Source organism: Phacochoerus africanus, chromosome 4 (assembly GCF_016906955.1).
Source record: "Phacochoerus africanus isolate WHEZ1 chromosome 4, ROS_Pafr_v1, whole genome shotgun sequence".
NCBI classification, from domain to species: Eukaryota; Metazoa; Chordata; class Mammalia; order Artiodactyla; family Suidae; genus Phacochoerus; species Phacochoerus africanus.
Genome location: NC_062547.1, coordinates 5,102,436 through 5,126,230, shown reverse-complemented (window position 1 = coordinate 5,126,230; position 23,795 = coordinate 5,102,436). Strand labels below are relative to the sequence as shown.

The following is a 23,795-nucleotide window of genomic DNA, read 5'->3' as shown; positions in this document are numbered from 1 at the left end:
TTGTAGCGGCCCTCCCCGGGGTGGGGGGAGGAGGGGGGAGGAGGGAAGGGAGGGCTTCTGGGGCTCCTCTCCCTCCCACAACCCCGAGGGGGGGTGAGGTGAGGCGAGGCTGCGGCGGTACCACCCTGGGCCTCCTGGGGGAGGGGGCGGGAGGGCATCGGTCCGACTGCAAACTCCCAAGAGCCAGGGGAGTGGGCTGCCCGCTCCTTTTCTTCTCCCTCTGAGTCGGCCCGGGGGCGCCAGCGCCCCCGGCCCGGCGGGGTCCCAGCTCTCACTCTACCTCTGTCTCCACATCGCTAACCTTCCCTCCCCTCCCCCTCCCCCTGAGTAAATGCAATGACACATTCTCCCAAATGCCAGCGAGCTGGCCTCGAAGCAAGTGATGGTGTTTTTCCTGCTGCCCTTTGTCTGGGCTGACCGCCCCCCCCTGCCTATTGTCCCGCCGCCTGTCCCATTTCCAAAAGCCCAGGCTAAGCGAGGCGCTGGGGCTGGGGCAGGTGACTAACCGGCTCACAATGCCCCCTGGGGGGCAGGAAGAGGGCACCACAGGCCCACTGCCCTGGCCGGGAGGAGAGAAGAGGGCGCTTGGCTGAGGGTTTTCCCCTCAAGTTCACGGGGTCCTTCATTCTCCTCCCCGTGGCCAGGAGAGTGCTCATGGGTGGGGGATTTGTAACTCATTAATCAGCAAGAGGCACCGGACCAGTTTCAACACCAGAGGCTTCGGGGGTGACTCAGCGAGACCTCTCAGATTCAAGGCAATGGACAGACCAAGCGGCCCCGCTTGGGAACCGCGTCCCCGTCAAGACAGTTGGCTTCCTCCGGCCTTTGGGGTCTGGCTTTGGGTGCTCTGGTGGCGGGCGCGGGTGGCTGGCTGTGCAGGGCTCTTCCTCCCTCCTTCCCTCAGGCCTGGGTTGAGACCTGCAGGCGGGATCCCCGGGGACCCGCAAGCCTCCACCCTCCCTGGAGGGTCTCCCTTTCTCCCTCTGCAGAGGGCGGCCAGGCAAGAAACAGCTTTCATCTGGGGGCGAGCGGATGTCCCCACTCCGTGACTTTGCTTGGGGGACAGTCATTCGGTCTCCAAGGCTTGGGTGTCTAGGACCAGACCACCAATTAAATCACTTGGTAATAAGTTGCCTTTGTTGTTGTTTACTTGCTGTTTCAAAGAGGGAGAGGCGGGCATGGGCCAGACCTGGACGGTGCTTTCCCCCGGGGAGTAGCATCACCGCTCCTGCCCTGGTGCCCCCAGAGGAAGCAGGGTGCCCTGCCAGCCCTGCCCCAGCCCCTCCAGCCTGTGGGTCAGAGCAGGCAGCTTGGTCATGACCGGCACTGGGCTCCCAGGGCAGCTCTTCCCTTTTCTGCACTTGGAGGACTGGGGTGGGGGGGTGGGGGGGTGGGGAAGAAGTTTGTTTTCAATTACCTCACTGGAGTGGGACAGACTTTGTTGTTGGGTTTTTTTTCCCTCTTCTTTCTTTCTTTCTTTCTTTTTTTTCCCCCCCTAAAGGAGGAGAAAAAGAGCTGGGAAAGGGGACCTGGCTTGGGATGGGGGGCAGGGAGTTTTCTGGGGCATCAGGAGCCACTGGAGGAAACCTGCCTGGAGGGGGGCCTCCCCTGCCCCTCCCCCAGCCAGAACCCTGGCGTTTCAATGACATTCTTGGCCGGTGAGCCCGACGATCTTCGGATGCCCATGCCAAGGTCAGGGAGGCGGATGCCCAGTGGGTGACTGGCACTGAGGCTGGCCCGGGAGTTCCTCTAGCAGCCACTCTTTGGGAGGGAGGGAGCCCCAAGAGGAAGGGGGGGTGGGCAGCCCAAGTCCTTCTCCCCCGTCTGCAGCCGCTGCTGGTGGAGAGGACACAGACAATGTGGTTTGGATTTGGCTGAGCCTCTCAGCACCTTATAAAGCACCTTGCTGAGTCAGGGAGAAAGCGGCTGACACGGGAGGGGAGGAGGGGGCCAGGAGAGACAGGAGAGAGAGGGAGCGGGCGCTGGAGGAGGTGGGTGGGAGCTGAGGGAAGAGGAGGGAGAAGAGAAGGGCCGGGGCAGGAAAGAGGAGACACAAAGAGGCAAATAGATGGGTGGGAGTGGGAAGGAGGAAGGGAGCAGACTGCCCTGCCTGGAGAGGGGGGGACGCCGACCCCCCGGCAAATGGTCACCTCCGGAGCCTAAAAGCTTTGGTTTGCAGGAACCAAAGGCTGCAGCTCTGAAATGGGGACCGCGGGGCCAGGTGGATGCAGGGACAACTGGCTTTCCACACAGCTCTTCCCCCCCCACCCCCCGCCACCCCACTCCCCGCTCAATGCCGTGACCCCATACGCTGGGGAAGTCGTGTTCTCCCTCTGCCTCTTGCCTGGACTTGCATCCCTGCCCTCCCCCCTCGTGGAGTGGGCTGGGGGGAGCCTCTCCCCCTCCCCCTCCCCCCCACTGCCAAAGGGAAAATCAACTCCATCTCCAAGTTGCCAGTGCCCCTCTGCCATGTCTGGGCAAAGGCAGCAGGCTAGGAACTGCCAGTTGGGTTGGGGTGGGGGCCGGAATAAAGACTGTGCCTTTATTCTGCCAAATCCCAGATGGGGGGGGGGGGACTGTTGGAGTTGGGGGGAGAAGGAATAAGGCAGAGGCCGAGCAGGAGTGGCCCCTCCAGGGTTTCTGTGGGGCGGTGGGGCACAGGTGGCCGCCCTCTGGTTTCTAGCTGGGGACCTTGGGAAAGTTCCTGCTGCTGAGTGGCTCTGGGAAAGGGGCCCTCCCAGCTCACAGTCTGGGATTGCTGGTGGGGGCAGGGCAGAGGTTAGAGGAGACACCCGCCCCCTGAGCTCCCCATCCATCTGTCCCACTGAGGGTTGTACAGGCATTTCCAGAGCCCCTGCTGGGTGCCAGAGCCTGTAAAGGACAGGGGGACAAGGAAAACCCACCCTGGCCTTTAAGAATTTCACAGTCTTGGAGTTCCCTTCATGGCGCAGCGGAAACGAGTCTGACCAGGAACCATGAGCTTGCGGGTTCGATCCCTGGCCTTGCTCAGTGGGTGAAGGATCCGGCGTTGCCATGAGCTATGGTGTAGGTTGCAGATGTGGCTCGAATCCCATGTTGCTGTGGCTCTGGTGTAGGCCGGTGGCTACAGCTCTGATTCGACCCCTAGCCTGGGAACCTCCATATGCTGCGGGAGTGGCCCTAAAAAGACAAAAGACAAAAAGGTAAAAGAAAAAAGAATTTCACAGTCTTGTGACAAGGGACACTGTCTAAACTGAGATCAGAGGATGGTAAGGCAGGGGAGCTCTGGGAGGAAGCAGAGCTTCCAGGTCGGAGTGTGGCTGCCTGGCAGCAGGGGCAGCAGTGACCAAGGGCTGAAGCCCGGAGGTAGCACAGGGCGGAGCACACGTGGCTGCCTGCAGCGGGCAGAGGGCCAGGCTGGGAGGGAGGACGCCAGGCTTCCAATTGCCCGGCATGGCCTTGGGACAAGCTGTGACCTCTCTGTGGAATGGGATGCGACCCCCTCTGTGTCCCTCCCCGCATGGCAGGGCCAGTCAGGGAGCTGGTGAGGAGAACCTTGCTTTGGAGTTCCCGTTGAACGCATCTGACTAGCATCCGTGATGATGCAGGTTCCATCGGCTTTGCTCAGTGGGTTATGGATCTGGCATTGCCGTGAGCTGTGGTGTAGGTGGCAGACGTGGCTCAAATCCCGCATTGCTGTGGTTGTGGTGTAGGCTGGCAACTGCAGATTCGACCCATAGCCTGAGAACCTCCATAAGCTGCAGGGGCGGCTCTCAAAATACCAAAATTTAAAAGGAGGATGCTGCTTTGATACCCTCTCTGGACGGCCAGACTTCAGTCCTCACCCTCCATGGGGGACAGCAGGTCAGGCCCCAAAGCATGTGTCGGGGTTGGGGGGCTGGGCTGCCACCAAGAGATGACTGAGCCGCCCTCCAAGGGGTGGGGGTGAGACAGTGTTGGCTCAGGAAGTGGCTCTGAGCCCACCCTTCCCTCCTCCCTGCCCTCCTCCTACGGTAACCAGCATCCCCAGAGAAGGCTCTCTCTATGCTCCAAAGATACCATGTCCCACACAGCCACAGAATTGGCATTGAAGGGGCCGTGGCCCCTGGGGTGTCCAGGGAAGCCTCCGGTCCAGTCCCCTCCTGATGGGTGAGCAGGTATGTGGCATTAGAAAAGGCCACAGAGGTAAGAACATTCATTCATTCACTCACCAAACAACCCTTGAGTACCTACTCTAGGCTATGTGCCAGGGACACAGAGAGGAGCCCCGAGAGGCCTTGGGGTGGAGGCTGGCCTGTGTGCAGAGAGGAGAGGCAGTGGCCCGCTCTGGGGACTGCCAGCCTGCTAACACCTGGCGCTTCTGGGTGACACGCTACTCCCTTGGGTTTCTCGGGCTTAAGTCAAGCCTATAAACCTGTCGAGCTCTTGCCACGAATCAGGTCCTGGGCTCAGCGTGAATGATTTCACCCCATTCTTACAATAACCTTGGAAAACAAGAACTGTTGTTTCCCCATTTGACATGCGAGGAAACTGGCTCGGTAAGGCGAAGTCACTTGTCTAAGGTCACAGCCAGAAGGAGAGCTGAGACTGGAACCAAGGACCTAGCTGCCTTCAGCACCGCCCTCTTAGCAGCCCCACGGTGCAGGTGCAACAGGACCACTGAGGCGGGGACTCTGGGAAACAGCAGAGGCTGGACGCTGAGAGGCTGCAGCACTTGCTGAGCACCCCCGGCCAGGGGGCACCTCACGGGGGGCACACCTGGTCTCTTCAGGACACCTGTGTGCTCCTGGGGCCAGAGATTCCCCCCGTGCCTGGGGCAGGAGACCTGGGCTCTCTTGCCCACGACCCTCCACCAGCTCCTGACACAAAGCAAACTGTGATGCTGGGGCCGGGCACCCCAAGGGCCCTTCTGGGAATGCCCCAGTCCCCTGGGCTGGAGCTGCAAGTCCGCTGAGCAGATCGGAGTGGGCATCACGGAGTGAGCCCTGAACTGGGTGTCGGACAGCCACCTGCCCTCGGAAGCAGGACAGGGGCTTCCTACGTGGCTGCAAAGAGAGGCCTCCTGGGATCAGCATCCCTGAGAGCACTGCCCTCCACGCTGCACTCCGTGTGACTGTGCGGCGCAGGGGCCACCAAGGGCAGGAGGGGGTGGTGGGAGGCGGCGCCGTGGGGTGTGCACGTTTCCTCTCCTCTGGGGCAGGAGCCCAGAGGGCCCTGCCTCACCCTGAGCTGGCCGTGATGTCAGCGGAAACCCCAGGGCCAAAGGCCTCCTCCTACCCGGGCCCTGCCCTGCCCCGCACCCCCCAGGCACACCTGGGCCCAGAGAACACCGCCGCGCCCTCTGCCCCTGCCTCCCAGCAGCCCGTGCAGCCAGGGCCCTCCGCCTGCCTGTCCCCTGCCCCGCCTAGGCCCCCTCCGCGTCTGCAGGGCTGATGGACGGGCGAGGAGGGCAGGGGCAGAAGGGGACCCCAGGGGCTCCACTCCTCCCTAGCCCGCAGGAGCCTTCCCCGCCATTCTCTAGGGTGTTCCACTGCCCTGGCCAACCCATGCCGCAGGCCCTGTGACTCCGTCTCCCCTGGCAGAGGAGTGGGGTTACCTCTCCCTGGGCTGGAAGATCCTTATCCTGCCCCGCTGAGTCACTGCCGGCCCCTCCCGCCCTCCCCTCCCTCCCCACCGGCCTTCCTCCTGCAGCCCTCGCAGGCTTTCTCCGGACTGTCTGGGCTCCACAGGGGCCCCGGGGGTCAGAGGACAGAGGGCATCTCCACGGGGCCATGCCAGCCCTGCTGGGAGAGTGACAACCCGTAAGGCTGCTGCTCGGCCTTCCCTGGCTGTGAGACCTTGGGCCAGTCAGCTGACCCTCCAAACACACCTCAGTTTTCTCTTGAATAAAACAGGGATGGCGATCATGGCACCTTCCTTGGGATAAGGGGTGATCAATGCAAGCCAAATCTTGGAGTTCCCGTCGTGGCGCAGCGGAAACGAATCCGACTAGGAACCACGAGGTTGCGGGTTCGATCCCTGGCCTTGCTCAGTAGGTGAAGGATCCGGTGTTGCTGTGAGCTGTGGTGTAGGTCACAGACCCGGCTCGGATCTGGCATTGCTGTGCCTGTGGTGTAGGCCAGTAGCTGCAGCTCTGATTAGACCCCCTAACCTGGGAACCAACATGTGCCACGGGTGTGGCTGTAAACACATGCACACACGCGCACACACACAAGTCAAACTTCTGGCACTTAACACGTGATAATGTTAATTTTTTTTTTTGTGCAGCACATGGAAGTTCCCAGGCTAGGGGTCAAATCGGAGCTGCAGCTGCCTATGACACAATTACAGCAACACGGGATCCGAGCCATGTCTGTGACCCACACCACAGCTCACAGCAACGCAGGATCCCCAACCCACTGAGCGAGGCCAGGGAACTAATCTGCATCCTCATGGCTACTCGTCAGGTTCTTAACCCACCGAGCCACAACGGGAACTCCTAAATATTATTGCTATCTGCTGTTCATGCTCTATCCCCCATGGTTAGTCTCTGCTAACCATGCCCCCCACTCTTGCAAGGGCCCCCCGTCTACACGTCTGCACCTGCCCTGTTCTTTCTGTTCTGCCTCCTTCATCTCCTCTCTGACCCTCGACACTGGGCTCAGACTTCGAACCCTAGAGAGTTCGTGAGTTAGGCCGCTGCTCAGCTTTCCTCCAGTGACAAATGACCATGAGCCTTTGCCCTGGCATCCTGGACAGCCTCCCCCCGGAGGAGGAGGGCTGGATGGGAAGGATGGACCCAGAGCACAGTCAGCTCTGAAGCGAAAGGCTGTGCCGGGTGCCAGGGCACCAGCAAATCAGCGGTGGCTTGGGTCTGTGAGGACCTCACCCCTCGCCGGCTCCCACGGGCACCTTTCGGCAGCCCACCTCGTGATTCTTGGCAGAGCACCCTGACCTTGGGGCAGGTCCAGCCACTGACCGCTGCAAAATTTGTTCAACGAAAGCGGGACTCAAGAGCCTGGAGAAGTGTGACCAGGGCTGTGGTGCCCAGAAGGGGGAGGTCAGCAGAGCGGGCACCGGGGCGATGAGCAGCCCACGGGGGATGCACACCTGGCCTGGCTCTGGGCCAGGAGGGGCTGGCTCCGGCCTCTAGGGGCCAGTCACCCCCAGGCTTTCTGAAGCACCTCGTGTATGTGGCCTTCAGAACAGCCAGGGACAACAGAGACCAGATCCCTGCCTGCCCAGGGCCCGGGGTCTGCGGAGACAGAGGGCAACATGGCTCAAGAGCCACCCTGCCTCCAGTTCTCTGGATGCCCCCCCTTACAGTGTAATAAGCTGCCTGGGTGGGGGCGGGAAGGACCCCCCTCTCTCCCTAGGTGCCTAGCACAGCGCAGGGCACTGAGCGGGGGCCCACGGGCACTTGCTTGCCCTCCCCAGGGCAGAAGAGCCTGGTCTCTGGGCTGGAAGCTGGGACTGGACATGGTGTCTGTCTCCCTCTGCTGGTCCCTTAGGGGACAGCCAGGCCAGGATGCAACCCCGGAGCGGGTGCTTGGTGCCCCGTGTCTCGGGTCTGGGGACAGTGGATGGCGAGCATCCCAGGACACTGAGGCAAGGGCCTGGGGACTCGGGCTGGGCTCCAGGCTGCAGAGACGCCAACACTGCCTTCTGGGTCCCCGAGGCCAAAACTAGCCTCCAACGGGGGCCCCGAGGGGGCGCTGAGGGAAGCCAGGTCGCCCCCCGGAGGCCCTCCCCGCAGGCCAGCAGGCCCCAAACAGCCTCCTTCCCCTCTAACTCATGAATGGAGCTGTCATCCACAGATTTATCTAAACCTTTTGTGAAGCTATTTATACTTCCAGCCGAGACCACATCTCAGGGTAATGAGTTCCATCGGAGCCGTCCCCTGCTGGGGAAGCAGGCTGTCTTTGATTTGTCCTAAACTTACCTCGCCTGTGCTCCAAGGGGGCCCTGTAACTCCAGCATGCCAGGTGGCGGCGAACAAGCCTGAGCTTCCCACTTCCCATCTGTGGGTTTAAAACATTCCATCCCATCCCCCCCCTCCACCTCAGGCCCTGCAGACCAAGGGACCTGGTCTCTCGTCTGTGCCTGGGGCCTGGCAGGGTGACCCACGGAGGGCCTAGCATCCAGGGGCCGCATGCAGCGACCCCCCACCCTCATTCTCCCACCCCCGCCGTAATTCTCCTGGCCTCCAGACCTTCCTGGCCCACGCCACAGCCACAGCACACCGGATCCTAGCGGTGTCTGTGACCTACACGGCAGCTCATGGCAATGCCGGATTCTTGACTGACTGATGGAGGCCAGGGATCGAACCCATGTCCCCATGGATGCTAGTTGGGTTCTTAACCCTCTGAGCCACGATGGGAACTCCCCTCCAGACCCTTTTTTCTGTAATGTTTCTGTGGGGGGACTTACCGCCCTGGGTCCCAGTGTAGATCTGCCTGGCAATGATAATTTATTTTGTCCAGGGTCCTGACCCTAGAACACCTCGAGAGACGCCTCTGAGACGAGGCGCTAGGACCCAGCGATCACAGTAACAGCATCGCCGACGCTGTGTACTAAGGGCTTTGTCACCATTAGGCTGATCCTCACAAGAACCCTTTGAATTAGGGACTATTACTTCTCGCCCCAATTTACAGATGAGGAAACTGAGGCCCAGAGAACACAAGCAATGCATCCATTTGCACAGAACCTGAAAGACATAGAGCCAGGACTCGGACTTAGGCGGGCTGGTGCCCTGAACCCTACCGTCCACCTCAGCAGACAACCTGGCTTCAAGTCTCATATCCTGAGTCCCATACCCTTCCGTCCTCCGACAAGTGTTTTAATAAACCACTCCGATGTGCCAGGCTGGTCCTGGTTGCTGTGGAGAAATGTACAGGAACAAGAAGCGCAGGGCTTGCCTCGGAGGCTGGAGGCACCTGTGTGCCACACACATTACAGGTGGGCAAGTCACGCTCCATCAGCCACCATGCAAGTCCCATCTTCTGTGTGTGCACAGTCCAGCAGATTCCAGCGGAGCCTCGGCACACGCATGCCCTCTGGTCTGTCTCTCTCTAGCAGAAGCCTGCGAGGGCTCTTTCCCACACTTAGAAAAGAGTGTCTAATGTGTGTTGAATGAATGAACTACTGAGCTCTGAGGAGTCTGCGATTTCAAATCTAACCAGTTGGATGGGAAGTGATGGTTGAAGGGAAGAAATTTCCAGACATATAATTATAATCATTATTACTATTTTTTCTTTTTACAGCCTCACCTGCTGCATATGGAGGTTCCCAGGCAAGGGGTTGAATCGGAGCTACCGCTGCCGGCCCACACCACAGCCACGGCAATACTGGATCAGAGCTGCATCTGCCACTGACGCCGCAGCTTGCAGTAATGCTGGATCCTTAACCCACTGAGCAAGGCCAGGGATCAAATCTGAATCCTCGGGGAGGAGTTCCCGTCGTGGTGCAGTGGTTAACGAATCCGACTAGGAACCATGAGGTTGTGGGTTCAGTCCCTGGCCTTGCTCAGTGGGTTAACGATCCGGCATTGCTGTGAGCTGTGGTGTAGGTTGCAGACGCGGCTCGGATCCCGCGTTGCTGTGGCTCTGGCGTAGGCCGGCGGCTACAGCTCCGATTCCACCCCTAGCCTGGGAACCTCCATATGCCGCGGGAGCGGCCCAAGAAATAGCAACAGCAACAACAACAAGACAAAAAAAAAAGAATCCTTGGGGACTCTACATCGGGTCCTTAACCCACTGAGCCACAGCGGGAACTCCCACAGATAATTAGTTTAAAAGTTGGAAACGGTAACCACTTTCCTCCATTCCGTATCTGCCCCTGCCCCCCCACCCCCACAATTCCACATATTTACCACTTTTGAACTTGTAGGAGGCCACCTCCACCATGGAGTGCGGGAGGTGTAAGAATGTGGGGTTTGAAAGGAGCTTAAAGCATCTCATCCAACCCCCTCATTTTATCAAGGAGGAAACAGGCCCGGAGAAGGGCCCTGACTTGCTCAAGTCTATCCGTGAGCAAGGCTGGAGTCCCAAGGTCCTTGTCCCCCACTGTGCGACCTCCCTTCTGGATCTGAAGGGCGCCCTTGGCTATGACAACGGCAGGCCTGGAGAGGCTGATTGGCCTCTGACTGGAGAGCTCCCTTCCGCCTCACAGCCAGGGCAGGGGTGGAGGAGGCTGCCAATCCCAGCTTCTCTCCAGAGCTATGGCTGGGTGGGGGGGGCCCAGGGAAGTGGGAGGGCACCCCCTCCCCCGCCCGCGATCACAGCACATGAAGGTCGGAAGGGACCTCAGGAAGCATCTTGTGCCACCAACCACATTTTACGGCCTCAGAGAGAGGAGGGACATGAGGTCACACAGCAAGTCAGTGGAAACCTGGGACTCTGGGTTGCCAGCTCTCGGCTCCTTTCCCACGTCTGATCCCTTCAGAAAGAAGGGCCAAGTGAGTCCCAGCTTTGGGTAGGTGCGTGTGCACAAGTGTGCAGCTGAAGAAAGACTCATCAAAAGTCCTAAAGCTGGAACTCCTGCTGTGGCTCAGCGGTAATGAACCCAACTGGTATCCATGAGGACACCAGTTCGATCCCTGACCTTGCTCAGTGGGTTAAAGGATCCGGCGTTGCCATGAGCTGTGGTGTAGATCACAGACACGGCTCGGATCCTGCATTGCTGTGGCTGTGGTGTAGGCCAGCGGCTACAGCTCTGACTCAACCCCTAGCCTGGGAATCTCCATATGCCGTGGGTGCAGCCCTAAAAAGCAGGGGAAAAAAAAAAAAGAGAGAGAGAGAGTGAGATCCAGAGAGAAGGAAAGTAAGGAAGAAAATAATGAATGTTGGGTTCTTTGTGTTTTTCCCCTTGGACAGGATATGAGGGGCTGCGCTGTCCAGGGAAGCTGTGGGCAGAGGCAGGAAGTTGAATTTCTTTCATCACAGTGCTGTGCTAATGGGAGTTCCCTTGTGCACAGTGGGTTAAGGATCCAGCGTTGTTGCTGCTATGACACAGGTTCAGTCCCTGGCCTGGGAACTTCCACATGCTGTGGGCGCTGCCAAAACAATAAACAGAGGTTCCTGTTGTGGCTCATCAGATTAAGAACCTGACTAGCATCCATAAGGATGTGGGTTCCATCCCTGGCCTCCCTCAGTGGGTTGAGGATCCCACGTTGCCACAAGCTATGGTGTAGACTGCAGATGCGTCTAGGATCTAGCGTTGCTGTGGCTGCAGCATAGGTAGCTGTAGCTCCCATTAGACCCCTAGCCTGGGAGCCTCCATATGCCCAAGAAAAGAAAGAGACAGACAGACACACACAAAGCAGCGTGCTAAGAGAGAACCACAGGCAACTCAGCTCCACTTGGGTCACAAACCTATTCACTGAATGTATACTTCCTGATCACCTACCGAGGACCAGGCCCTGTGGGAGGTCCAGGGTTACAGCAACACAAAGCAGACTCCGTCCCTGCCCTCATGGGGCTGAGGTACCAGTGGGGAAGACAGGCATTAAAGTAGATGTGCATGAAATAATTGGAGGAGACAGAGAAGGCCTCTCTGAAGATCAGCAGCTGACCATGAGCCCTAGAAGGAGGAGGAGCCAGTGTGAGAAGGGGAAGAGCCTTCCAAGTGATGGGAACAGCATGTGCTGAGATCCCGAGGTGGAAAAGGATGTGGCTGGTTCAAAGAACTGATAAGGCCCACACAGCTGCAGAGGAAGGCCAGAGGCAGGTGGAGAGATGGATGGGGTAAATTTACACACACACACACACACACACACACACACACAATTATATTTTTTTTTTTTGGCTGCGCCTATAGCATGTGGAAATTCCCAGGCCAGGGACTGAACCCATGCCACAGAAATAACCAGAGCCACAGCAGTGACAACACCAAAACCTTAACCCACCGAGCTACTGGGGAACTCTGGGGTAAGTTTATATTTTACAGCAAGTGTAGTAATTGGGAACCACTGGGTCTAAACAAGGGAGAGGTGTGACACAACTGACATTTTAGCCACGTTGTGTTGTGTGGACAGTGGGCTAGAGGAAACCGGCTGGAGGCAGGAAACTAGTCAGAGAGCTCCAACAGTCATTCAGGTGAGAGATGAGGGTGGCCTGAGCCAGGTTGATGGCCGTGGACATGAGAGAGGAGGGTGAAGCTGTCTCATCTGTTTGGCAGGCAGAGCATTCAGGGCTTGCTGAAGGATAGTAGCATGCAGAGTGCAGGAGGGGACAAGGTCAAGGTTGATTTACTGACCTAAGCCCCTGGGTAGGGATGCTACCATTTATACTGACCACTCCTAAAAGGCAAGAATGATCTCCTCCGAAGTTTTGGAACCCTTGGTGAGGGACAGGAGTGGAGGGCAAGGAGAGGAAGAAACAGAGTGGGGTCGGAATCGCAGGCCAGGGAGCTCCCATCGTGGCGCAGCGGAAACGAATCCCACTAGGCACCAAGAGGTTGCAGGTTTGATTCCCGACCTCACTCAGTGGGTTAAGGATCTGGCGTTGCCATGAGCTGTGGTGTAGGTTGCAGATGCGGCTCAGATCCTGAGTTGCTGTGGCTGTGGTGTAGGCCAGTGGCTACAGCTCTGATAGACCCCTAGCCTGGGAATCTCCATAAGCCACGGGTATGGCCCTAAAAAGCCAAAAAAAAAAAAAAAAGAAAAAAAGAGAAAAAACCCCTGCAGGCCAGGAGCAGGAGGGCAGTGACCTGCAGACAAACCTGGCCTACTCACTGCAGACAGTACCAGAGGGGCAAGGCTGGGTGTTGGGGGGGTGCCCTTCAAAGAACGCGGAGTGCTGCAGGGAACCAGAGGTCAAGGAGTCCCTCCAGGACCTCCTTCATGTGACACACCAGAGGATTTAGGCCCCCGGCAACAGGTAGACCTGTTACGTTGATGAACCCCCCGCCTTTGGCACAGTCCCTCGGTCTTTTTTTTCTTTTTTTGCTGTGCTGTGGCATATGGAATGCCCTGGCCAGGGATCAGATCCCAGTTGCAGTTGCAACCCAGGGCAATATCAAATCCTTAACCCCCAACACCCACCCCACCGCTCCCCGTGCTGGGCTGGGGATCAAACCTGCATACCAGCAGGCCAGAAACGGGGAAGATGCCATTGCACCCCAGTGGGAACTCCTTGGCCTTTTTTAAGTGGCCACATGGGGGAGTTCCTTGGTGGTCTAGAGGTTAGGACTCCATGCTTTCACCGCTGCACTCAGGCCAAGGTTCAATCCCTGGTCTGGGAACTGAGATTCTACATCAAGCTGCTGCAAGCCACGGTCAAATTAATGAATGGCCACACACAGGAGTCCACCCTTGTAAAATATTTCCAGTTTGTCATTAGCAACCCTCAGCATTTGGCGCCCCCCCATCCCTCCTCTCATAGACCCATCTTCCTCTGAAGGGGCAAAGCCCCATGCACCGCTAAGTCTTTACTCTAGGCTTCCCCTGCCAGCCACACCCTTCTACTCCTTTCTGCCTGGAGAGTCTTATGTTCTCCGGGATCACTGAAGGAGTCTCCATGCCATAGCCAACAGCCACTTCCCACCCCGAGGTCCCGCTTCCATCTCTTTTCGGAGCTTAAAGGTGGTTGCTGCTTCTGTCAGTGTCCCGCGGCCCCGGAATGGGTGCGACGGTGTTGTTTCGACCCGGAATCCCAACAGACGCCCAGGAAATCGGTACTACATTTGTGACCCAGGCGGGCTCGCCCGTGCATCTGCAGATTCTTAGGTCAGGGTTCGCTCCTCCGCACCCTCTGAGCGCCTCGCGTTCGGGTGCGCAGCCGCAGTGGGCCCCGCTGACCAGCCGGGCTCCCCAGGGGGGCTGGAGGGGACGAGAGGGGCCTGGACCGCGAGAAGCCGCCTGCAAGGGAGGCGCCCAGCGCTCCCGGCTCACGTGACCGCCCCCCGCCCACTGCGGACCCAGTCACGTGACGGCACAGCCGGCTAGCGTTTTCTCACGTGACGAGGCGCCAGCGTGTGGCCCAATGAGGAGGCGGGGGCGGGGCTGCCGGGGGCGGTGCGCGGGAAGGAAACCCTGGGCCTCCGCGGCTGCGGGGGAGACCCGGAGGGAGGGCGGCAGGGAGCCGGGGTCTGGTGTGGGGCCCGCCGCCAGTCTCAGCCTGGTCGCGGGGAGCAACATGAAGTGTTTGGTCACGGGCGGCAACGTGAAGGGTGAGTTGAGGCCGGCCGGGGGCCGGGACACGTGGGACGGCCCAAGGCTCGAGCCCAACCCGGGTTTCTCCTCTCGTTCCCGCAGTGCTCGGCAAGGCTGTCCACTCCCTGTCCCGCATCGGGGACGAACTCTACCTGGAGCCCCTGGAAGATGGGGTGAGGGGCCAGGGTATTGGGGGAGGGTGGATTTCCAACAGGGAACCCTAAACTGGGCTCGGAGTCTCGTTCCCATCAGGCAGGATGCTGTTATGCAGATTTGTCTGCTGAGTTACAGTTTCCTCCCCTGTTGTTGAGGTGTCGGCTTGGGCCCGGTCCTCTTCCCAGGCCGATGTGTGAGCTGAGAGCATCTGTCCTCACTCAAGTGTCTGGTGGTGGGTGGGTGACAAGGTAAAATGCGTAGGTGCTGAGGCCGACTCCGGGAAGGCTTCATGGTGAAGGTATCCGCTGACCGCCAGGAGAGGGAGGGTTTTCAACAACTGATGGAAACGGAGGATAGTAGGGCAAGAGGGAGCAAAAGCCGGCCAGAGGGCTGGGTCTGTCACTGCTGGTGACCGCATCCCTCTCCCTGCTTTTCCTGGTCCAGCTCTCCCTCCGGACTGTGAACTCCTCCCGCTCTGCCTATGCCTGCTTCCTCTTCGCCCCGCTCTTCTTCCAGCAGTACCAGGCGGCCACCCCTGGTCAGGACCCACTGCGCTGTAAGATCCTGATGAAGGTGAGGCCCATTCCTCAGCCGTGGTGATGACTCCCCCAGGAACTCTGCCGCAGTGTGCTTGCTCTGGGGCAGCTAGTAGGTGGCAGCGAGGGGGAGAGATGTATGCAGGAGCAGGAGGGATCCCCTGCAAAATGCAGCAAGGGTGTAGTAAAGACAGCCACAGAGGGGAGGAGTTCCTGTCTTGGCACATTGGAAACAAATCTGACTAGTATCCATGAGGACACAGGTTCGATCCCTGGCCTCTCTCAGTGGGTTAAGGATCCGGCGTTGCTGTGAGCTGTGGTGTAGGTCGCAGATGAGGCTCAGATCTGGCATGGCTGTGGCTGTGGTGTAGGCCGGCAGCTGCCTCTCCGATTCAACTCCTAGCCTGGGAACCTCCATATACCGTGGGTGCGCCCCTAGAAAGCAAAGCAAAAAAAAAGACAGCCACTGGGAGTTCCCGTCGTGGCGCAGTGGTTAACGAATCCAACTAGGAACCATGAGGTTGAGGGTTCGGTCCCTGGCCTTGCTCAGTGGGTTAAAGGATCTGGCGTTGCCGTGAGCTTTGGTGCAGGTTGCAGACATGGCTCGGATCCCACGTTGCTGTAGCACTGGCGTAGGCTGGTGGCTACAGCTCCAATTGGACCCCTAGCCTGGGAACCTCCATATGCCTCAGGAACGGCCAAGAAATGGCAAAAAGACAAAAAAAAGAAAAGAAAAGACGGCCGCAGTGGGTGATGGAGATGTGGAGAGTAATTGATTCAGCCAGGGTCTTGCAGGGAGTGAGGTCATTCAAGTTGGTTCTTGAAAGCTAAGCAGATCTTTCGAGGTCTCCCAGATAAGGGGAACAGCATGAACAAAAGCCCAGAAGGGTGGACGTGTCTGCCTGTGTGCGCGCGGAAGGTCCTTTCCTGGTGTGACAGTGAGAGGCTGGGGGGGGGGCAGTAAGGGGCCTTGAAAGCTGGTTGGTGGAAACATTAGATGTGTGTGCCTCACCCAGTCGTTCCTGTCCGTCTTCCGCTCACTGGCGATGCTGGAGAAGACGGTGGAGAAGTGCTGCATCTCCCTGAGTGGCAGGAGCAGCCGCCTGGTGGTTCAGCTGCACTGCAGATATGGTGAGTGAGCAGCTGGCCAGCCCAGGCGTCTTTGCGGTGTGGAGGTGGAGGTCGGCGAGGCCCACTGAGACCCTGTCTGCCCATCCAGGGGTGAGGAAGACTCACAACTTGTCCTTCCAGGACTGCGAGTCCCTGCAGGCCGTCTTCGACCCAGCCTTGTGCCCCCACGTGCTCCGTGCTCCAGCAAGGTGAGCATACCCCCTAGTTGCAGGCTGAGCCCTGGGTTTTTCTCTTCCTCCTTTGGGCCTCAAGGGTCAGTTTAAGAAGGCACCTCCAGGAGTTCCCGTCGTGGCGCAGTGGTTAACGAATCCGATTAGGAACCATGAGGTTGCGGGTTTGGTCCCTGCCCTTGCTCAGTGGGTTAACGATCCGGCGTTGCCCTGAGCTGTGGTGTAGGTTGCAGATGCGGCTCGGATCCAGCGTTGCTGTGGCTCTGGCGTAGGCCAGGGGCTACAGCTCCGATTGGACCCCTAGCCTGGGAACCTCCATATGCCACAGGGGCGGCCCAAGAAATAGCAAAAAAAAGACAAAAAAAAAAAGAAGGCACCTCCTTAGGGAGTTCCCTGGTGACTCAGAGGGTTAAGGAGCTGGCACTGGCACTGGCACTGCTGTGGCTCAGGTTGCTGCTGTGGAGTGGGTTTGATCCCTGGCCCAGGAACTTCTGCATGCCACAAACCTAGCAAAAAAAAAGGGGGCACCTCCTTCTTTTTGCTACAGGGTCTCTGTGAACTTCAGAGAGGTCATCCAGCTCTGTTTGCTTTCAGGTCCTTATCTGGCTCTTTGAAGGCAGAGGCTGGAGTGAGGAGGGGCCGGGTGTGCTCTTGTTCCACGTTCCTCACTGTTCTCTGGAGTCTGTATTCTCCACCTCAAAGGTCTGGCTTGGCTTTCTGACCACCCAGACCCATTCGGACTCCTGTTGAGAGAGCAGGTCTCTGGCCTGAGCACCATGGAACATCACTACGTTTTTGTGGCTCAGGGACTCCTCACCTTTCTCTGGTCTGGTCATCCTTCTGGGATGTTCCCCTTTGAAGGGCAGTCTCTCTTTCTGCCTGGTGGGGCTCCAGCCTTGAGGGGTCCCCAGGCCCAGGCAGGAGGCTGGGTGGGAGAGGACATGGGCCAGGAAGGCTGCCTGAGTAAGCAGCTGTAGGGGTGGACCGTTCTGGGCATTCTGGGTGCCGAGGGGCCCGGGAGACGGGAACTCCGTGGATGCAAAGGTTCCTGGCACAGACCAGAGCAGGGAGGAGCAGCTCCCCTCCACAGCCTCTGCACACTGGATGCTGCTTGCATTCGAGAAACCCAGGGTCTGGTGTTTCTTTTCTTTTGGTAGCTGCGGGACAGGGCAACTCGAAGGTCTCTTTGGGTCCTGACTTGCTGTTTTTCTGAGCTCTATTGAAATAGTGAGGCCCAGGATCCCTTTGGGTAAAGAAAGAAGGAATCAATCTCTGGTCTGGATTTTGAGGCTTTTTCTTTCACCCTGTTTTTATTTTATTATTTATTTATTTATTTGTTTTTGTCTTTTTTTAGGACCTCACCCACAGCATATGGAGGTTCCCAGTCTAGGGGTCCAACCAGAGCTATAGCCACTGGCCTCCGCCAGAGCCACAGCAGTGCCAGATCTGAGCTGCGTCTGAGACCTGCACCCAGCTCATGGCAACGCCAGATCCCTAACCCACTGAGCGAGGCCAGGGATAGGACCCTCAACCTCGTGGTTCCTAGTTGGATTCATTTCCGCTGCACCACAATGGGAACTCCTCACCCTGTTTTTAAATGAGCAGCTGTTTCTTTTTCTTCAATTTCAAATTCATGCAAATTCCAGGTGTTATTTCTCCTGTAAATGGTTACCAGTGGGCGTCCCTTCTAGACAAGCTCTTGCTGGGTTCACAGGGACAGGGTGGGCAGATGCTGCCTGCTGGGTTCGGTTCACTGCCAACAGCCCGTCCTTCCTGCTGCCTTCTCTGGGCTCTGCTCTTGTCTGCCCCAGCTCTTGCAAGCAGACTTCTGTCCCACAGCCGCCTGGGAGCTTTTGACAGGGCAGGGAGCCTGTCCCGCTCCTCCTGTCCTTCCTGGGGCACGCTAGGGCTGGCCTGGTTCTCCTTGGATGTTGGTGTGTGTCACTGTCCTGCCCCAGGTCCTCTCAGAGCCGCTGGGTGGGGCCGAGCCTTGGGTGTCACACTGTGCGCTCCTTACAGGGTCCTGGGGGAGGCTGTTCTGCCCTTCCCCCCCGCGCTGGCTGAAGTGACGCTGGGCATTGGCCGTGGCCGCAGGGTCATCCTGCGGAGCTACCAGGAGGAGGAGGCAGGTGAGGGAGCCAGACGTGGCCTGGGACTGGGAGCAGAGGTGGGCCGGGCGGGGGCGGGGCCCAGCTTCCTCCTGTTCCTGCCCCCACAGACAGCACCGCCAAAGCCATGGTGACTGAGATGAGCATCGGGGAGGAGGATTTCCAGCAGTTGCAGGCCCAGGAAGGGGTGGCCATCACCTTCTGCCTCAAGGAGTTCCGGGTGAGGCTCCGCCCCCTGCGCTCTCCGCCCCGCCCTCGGCCCTCGCCCCGCCCTCTCCCTCCTTGCTTCCTCCGCACCTCACGGCCCTGCCTCTCCTTTCCCAGGGGCTCCTGAGCTTCGCAGAGTCAGCAAACTTGTCTCTCAGCGTTTACTTCGATGCTCCTGGCAGGTGATTCCCAACCTCAGGACAGGGAGGGGAGGGCTCCGGGAAGCCAGGCGCCAAAGGCCTTGACCTTGTCCGGATCCACCCCTTGCCTAGGCCAGCTATCTTTGCCATCGAGGACACTCTGCTGGATGGCCACTTTGTTCTGGCCACGCTCTCGGAGCCGGACCCGCACTCCCAGGATCTGCGTTCCTCAGAGCTCCAGAGGCCAGCACCTCAGCTTCAGGCTCACAGGCAAGCGCACCCACCCACTCTCCCCTCCCCTACACCGTGCACCCTGGCCAGAGCCTGCTTCTAGCCCCCACACACACTTCCCATCAGGCTCCAGCCCCTGCGGTGCTCACAGCTTCCAGCCCTGCAGGTCAGCTGTGCTCAGAGATCCCTCCCACCCAGGGAAGTGTCCCCAAGGTCGGGCTGGCTTCCTTCTCTGGCTGGAGGCCTCCTCTGAACCTCCTCCCGGGCCAGGGAGGGAGAGGGCTGCCGGGAGGCAGGGGGCTGCCTGGGGTTGGGGAAGCAGGTGGCTGAAAGGGCAGGTGGGTTGGGGAGGATGGGCCCAGTGTAGTCTAAGCAGAGGAAGTTTGGCCTGGCCCCCCGCCCAGCATGTCCCTGGGCCCCCGTGCTCTCCAGTTCCTGTCCCCTGGGAAGGTGGGGGCTTGGGCCCCAGGTGGCCCTGCTCACAGGACTTGCCGCTTCCCTCCCCCAGCTGAGCTAAACTGGCCCCCAGGACGCCTCCCTCGGGCCTCTACCTCAACTCTGATGAAAGGATTCCAGGTCCACCCCCTCCAGGAAGCAGCCACTTAACCCCTGCATCCTCTCCCCTCCCACCAAGTCAGGAAGGAATAAAAGCGGGAGGTTACAGGGCTCCTGCAGCTCCCCGACGCCGGCCCTCCAAGGTGGGGCCCCGCCTGTTCCCCCTCTTCCCTCCCTGTTCCTTTGCTGATACCATCTCTGCCCCCAGCACACCCCACCTGGATGACTTTGCCGCGGACGACATTGACTCTTATATGATCGCCATGGAGACCACTGTGGGCAGTGAGGCTTCCCGGGCCCTGCCCTCCGACTCCCTTTCTCCTGGCCTCCAACCCCCCTGCAGCCCTGGCCCTGACTCAGAGGAGGAAGAGGACGATGCCGAGCCCAGCACAGTGCCTGGGACACCTCCACCCAAGAAGGTAGGGGCTGGAGGCGGAGGCGGAGGCGGGGATGGGCAGGGATGGGAGGCCAGGGAGCAGCCTCCAGAGCTCACTCGGCTTCCTGCTCTCCCGCCAGTTCCGCTCGCTGTTCTTCGGCTCCATCCTGGCCCCCACACACTCTCCCCAGGGCCCCAGCCCTGTGCTGGCTGAAGATAGTGAGGGTGAAGGCTGAGCCACGAAGTCGGTGTTGGGAAGACTGGACCGGATGAAGCCCCAGCCACCCCCTCTCCCAGCGCCAGCCGTGGGTGGGGACGGCTCTCCTCCTCGGCAGGTGGTAAAGGTGGGCCCTGCTGGAGCTGAGCTGGCTGGTCCTGCTACCGTCCCGCGGGCCTTTCCTGTATATCTGACCGGCCTGGGTCCTGTCATCTTCCTCCAGCACCGCACTCCCCACGCCCCGCCAATCATGTCTGTTCCAGGCTTGGTGCTGAGCTGCCACCTGCAGGAGAGGTCCCCTAACCACCTCACCCACGCTTGTGGCCCAGGCTGGGGCCTGCCTTCTCCACACCCACCTCCCTAAGAAAAAAAATCATAGTGGGGCTGCTGGCCTCTGCTGATCCACCCCTGCTGCCAATCATGACCTGTCCCGCCCTCGAATTGTGGGCACACCTCTGAGATGCCCTGTGGCGGACATGTAGTTTTGCTTACTTTCCCAATACTCTCTGGTGCTGGCCTGGAATCCCAAGGGACCCTGTGGACCTGAGCATGTGGCTGGGGTTTCCCTGGCCAGGGCCCCGTGCCCAGTAGGCCTCCCAAATGGCTCTGGGCAGAAGAGTTGCCAGGCTCAATGTTTGGGACAAGGGAGACAGAGGCCGTGGCGAGAATCCAGCTTTGACCTTTATTCAAGAGACCAGATGGGTTGCCCCAGGATCCGGCTGCCAGCCCTGAGGCCAAGCAAGGCTGGAGACCCACAATCTGGCCCTGCTTTGCCCTGAGCTGCAGCCTCAGCCCCAGGATCCTGCCTGCAGCCACTGAGGGGCGGGCGGAGGGAGCCCTGGGGGGTTGGGAGCTGCTATTGATTCATTAAAAAAAGGAAAAAAAAAAGGAAGAAAGAAAAATACACCAAGGCTCCGTGTTCCCCATGACAAGTGGGCCTGGGGGCCAGTGTGACCCCCCCTGTGGCCATGTGATTTCTGTACAATCCACCATCTGGGATAGAGTGCGGGCACATGGAGGCTATTTCTTGGCTTTGGCGGAGTTGCGGGGTGGGGTGATGGGCCGGCCTCCAGGATTCAGGCCACTGAACTGCCCATATTTCCCCTTGTTCTTGTCGGCGGGCTTGAGGATCTACAAGAAACAAGCCAGTCAGGTTCATGGGGCCAGGCCAAAGGCCCCCGGCCCCTTCCGGCCCCCTGCCCACCTGGAAGGAGCACATGAGCGTCTCGTCCACGCTCATCATGGCGCCTGCGTTGTCAAACTCGCCGCAGTAGTTAGGAGCTGAGAAGAGTGTCACCAGCTGTCTCTTGGCAAAGAACTCGTAGCCATCTTCTACCACCTGGGTGAGGGTGGGGGCAGTTAGTTCAGCAGGTGCCAGCTGCCCCGCCCCAGCCCAGCCCAGCGCCGCCAGCCCACCTGGTGTGCCCGGCAGATGAGATCCAAGTCGTGCTTGTGCAGGAACTTGGCCACCACCTCCGCTCCAAAGGTAAAGGAGACGCCGCGGTCATTCTCGCCCCAGCCCTGCACGTCCTTGTCGGGGTCAGACCACAGCAGGTCACACAGTAAGCCCTGGTCGGGCACGTCTGTGGGCCGCATGATACGCCGAATCTGCTCCATGGACTGCAGGTCGGGGGACAGCCCTGGGGAGCACAGGAGGTAGATCACTTCCTTGAGCCTCAAAACGCCCCTGCCTCCTCCGGGAAGCCTTGCAATCAGCCTCTGTCCCCACCCCTCCGTGGTCTCCTGGGAGCCATGACCGGCAGACCTCGCCACCTTCTGCCTCTCGCAGCCCCTGTTCCTTCAAGGAGCACAGGGCTCCTTGGAGAAAGGAGACAAACTCCACCACGTGTGAAGCTGTGGCCACGACATGACAGCACAGCCTGACATGAGGGTGCGGGGAGACTTGACCCGGGGAGAACTGTTGCAGCTGATGCCTTTGTCCCCAAGCCCCCCCCCCCCCGGGATGGGGCCAGGCTCGTCCCTCCCAAGTATTCCTCCAGCACGGGCCCCAGAGCTGCTCTCACCTCCGTGGCAGCAGAAGATCTTCTCGTCCACAATGGCAGCGATGGGCAGGCAGTTGAAGCAGTCAGTGAAGGTTTTCCACAGCTTGATGTTGTAGCGTCTCTTGCCTGCCCAGAGGAAGGAGGTGGCTCATGAGAAGGCTTGGCTGCCCCACCTTCAGCCGGGGTCCCTGGGCCTTCCAGGGCACATCATGTGCTGTTCAGACACAGCTGGGAGGGAAGCAGAGAGGGCAAGGAAGGGAAACCCATCCCACTGCCTACCAGCTTCCCAGGAACCCCAGCATTCCAGTTCTGGAACAACCTCAGGGTTGGCATCCACCCGCAGCACATGAGCAGGGCCAGGCCAAGACCAGGTCTGTTTATCTCTGCTTCTGGCGAACAGAGTCCAGCCCAGACAGGCAGCCTAAGTGCTTAAGTAACGGATGCGCTGGAGGGGAGTGTCACCGGGCAAGGCCCTTATTAGAATACGGGCAGCCCTGCAGCCAGCACCCATTCACCAGATCCCTCCTGAGTGCCAGGACCCATGCCAGGAGGGCAGGTGGAGAGAGCTGAACTGGCCTGGCCCGGCCCTGCCTTCACGGAGCTCAGTCTAGCAGGTATGTGTCAGACACTGATACCCCAGCTGCCAGGCCAACTCGAGGGTCCCTCTGAATGGCCAGGAGAGCCCTTTAGGACCCGGGCAGCCCCAGACACCCATGGCACTTACACTCATCGTAGAAGCCATAGATGCGGTTGATGCTGGCACACTCGTGGTTCCCACGGAGCAGGAAGAAGTTCTCCGGGTACTTGATCTTATAAGCCAGCAGCAGGCAGATGGTCTCCAAAGACTGCTTGCCCCGGTCCACGTAGTCCCCCAGGAACAGGTAGTTGCTCTCTGGAGGGAAGCCGCCGTACTCGAACAGCCGCAGAAGGTCATAGTACTGGCCGTGGATGTCACCTGGGACCCAGGGAACCAGGTCAGGTCTAGGTTCAGTCTAAACCTGAACCCAGGGGTAAGGCTGGGATCCAGGGACTTTGGAGGGGCCAAAACCACTTCCAGGAAGCAAAGGGGCTGGGCAGGGGGCTCACCGCAGATCTTGAGGGGTGCCTCCAGCTCCAGAAGGATGGGCTGGCTCAGGAAAATCTCCCGGGATTTGAGGCACAGACCACGAATCTCGTTCTCTGTCAGCTGTACATTCTTTCCAGGCCGCGAGCCCTGCACTGAGGGTGGGAGGAGGTGTCAGGACCCTGGTCCCTGAGACTAGGAGAGGGTGGGTGACACACAGGCCCCCATGAGCACTTCTGGGGCGCCTGGGCCCCTCCTTGCCCAGAGGCAGCTGTTGCTGCTGAGCCTCCTGGGACCGGACCCCAACTACCCTCAAGGCACTTGGAAGGGGACTGCTGTGCGCAGAGGCCCTACCACCCAAAGCCTGATAGCGCAGGACCCCTTCCCGGGTGGCTAGGCTTCTTGGGTTTCTCCCTCACCCCAAGAGCCCAGGCCGACCCATGCGCCCCGGCCCTGTTCCAGCGCGGGGAACAACCCCAGACCTCCAGGCGCGCCGCGATTTGGCGGGGAGAGCCACGGCCACGGGACCTCGCGGCCCGTCCCCGCCCAGTCTAAGCTGGCCCTGGGAGGGGCAGGTCCACCCGCGCGCCACTTCCGGGCCGGGAAGGGGGCCAGGGCGCGGCGGGCGCCCACCTCCCCCGCCCCGGCCAACCTTCCAGCAGGCGCCCGATGATAGAGTCCAGGTTGAGCTTCTCGCTGTCGGACATGGCGGCGCCGCCGCTCTGGCCCAGCAGCTCCCGGCCCGCTCCTGCCTCCCACCCTCCCGCTGCCTCCTTCCGGCCTGGCTCTCCT

The 23,795-nt window shown here is 59.7% G+C and overlaps 2 protein-coding genes across 2 annotated transcripts; one reads left to right on the top strand and one right to left on the bottom strand.

Moving 5' to 3' along the window:
• Nucleotides 1-13,968: 13,968 nt before the first annotated feature.
• Nucleotides 13,969-20,841, top strand: RAD9A (RAD9 checkpoint clamp component A). The gene is made up of 11 exons (XM_047775126.1): nucleotides 13,969-14,127; nucleotides 14,213-14,283; nucleotides 14,711-14,839; nucleotides 15,819-15,933; nucleotides 16,022-16,121; nucleotides 18,123-18,232; nucleotides 18,322-18,431; nucleotides 18,536-18,600; nucleotides 18,691-18,828; nucleotides 19,553-19,763; nucleotides 19,861-20,841. The coding sequence occupies exons 1-11, from the start codon at nucleotides 14,094-14,096 to the stop codon at nucleotides 19,954-19,956; spliced, it is 1,179 nt and encodes a 392-aa protein (XP_047631082.1). The 5' UTR covers nucleotides 13,969-14,093; the 3' UTR covers nucleotides 19,957-20,841.
• PPP1CA (protein phosphatase 1 catalytic subunit alpha) lies at nucleotides 20,601-23,795 on the bottom strand. Its single transcript, XM_047775127.1, has 7 exons — nucleotides 23,656-23,795; nucleotides 23,027-23,158; nucleotides 22,665-22,895; nucleotides 21,962-22,066; nucleotides 21,354-21,577; nucleotides 21,142-21,276; nucleotides 20,601-21,068 (listed from the first exon to the last, which is right to left on the bottom strand). The coding sequence occupies exons 1-7, from the start codon at nucleotides 23,708-23,710 to the stop codon at nucleotides 20,958-20,960; spliced, it is 993 nt and encodes a 330-aa protein (XP_047631083.1). The 5' UTR covers nucleotides 23,711-23,795; the 3' UTR covers nucleotides 20,601-20,957.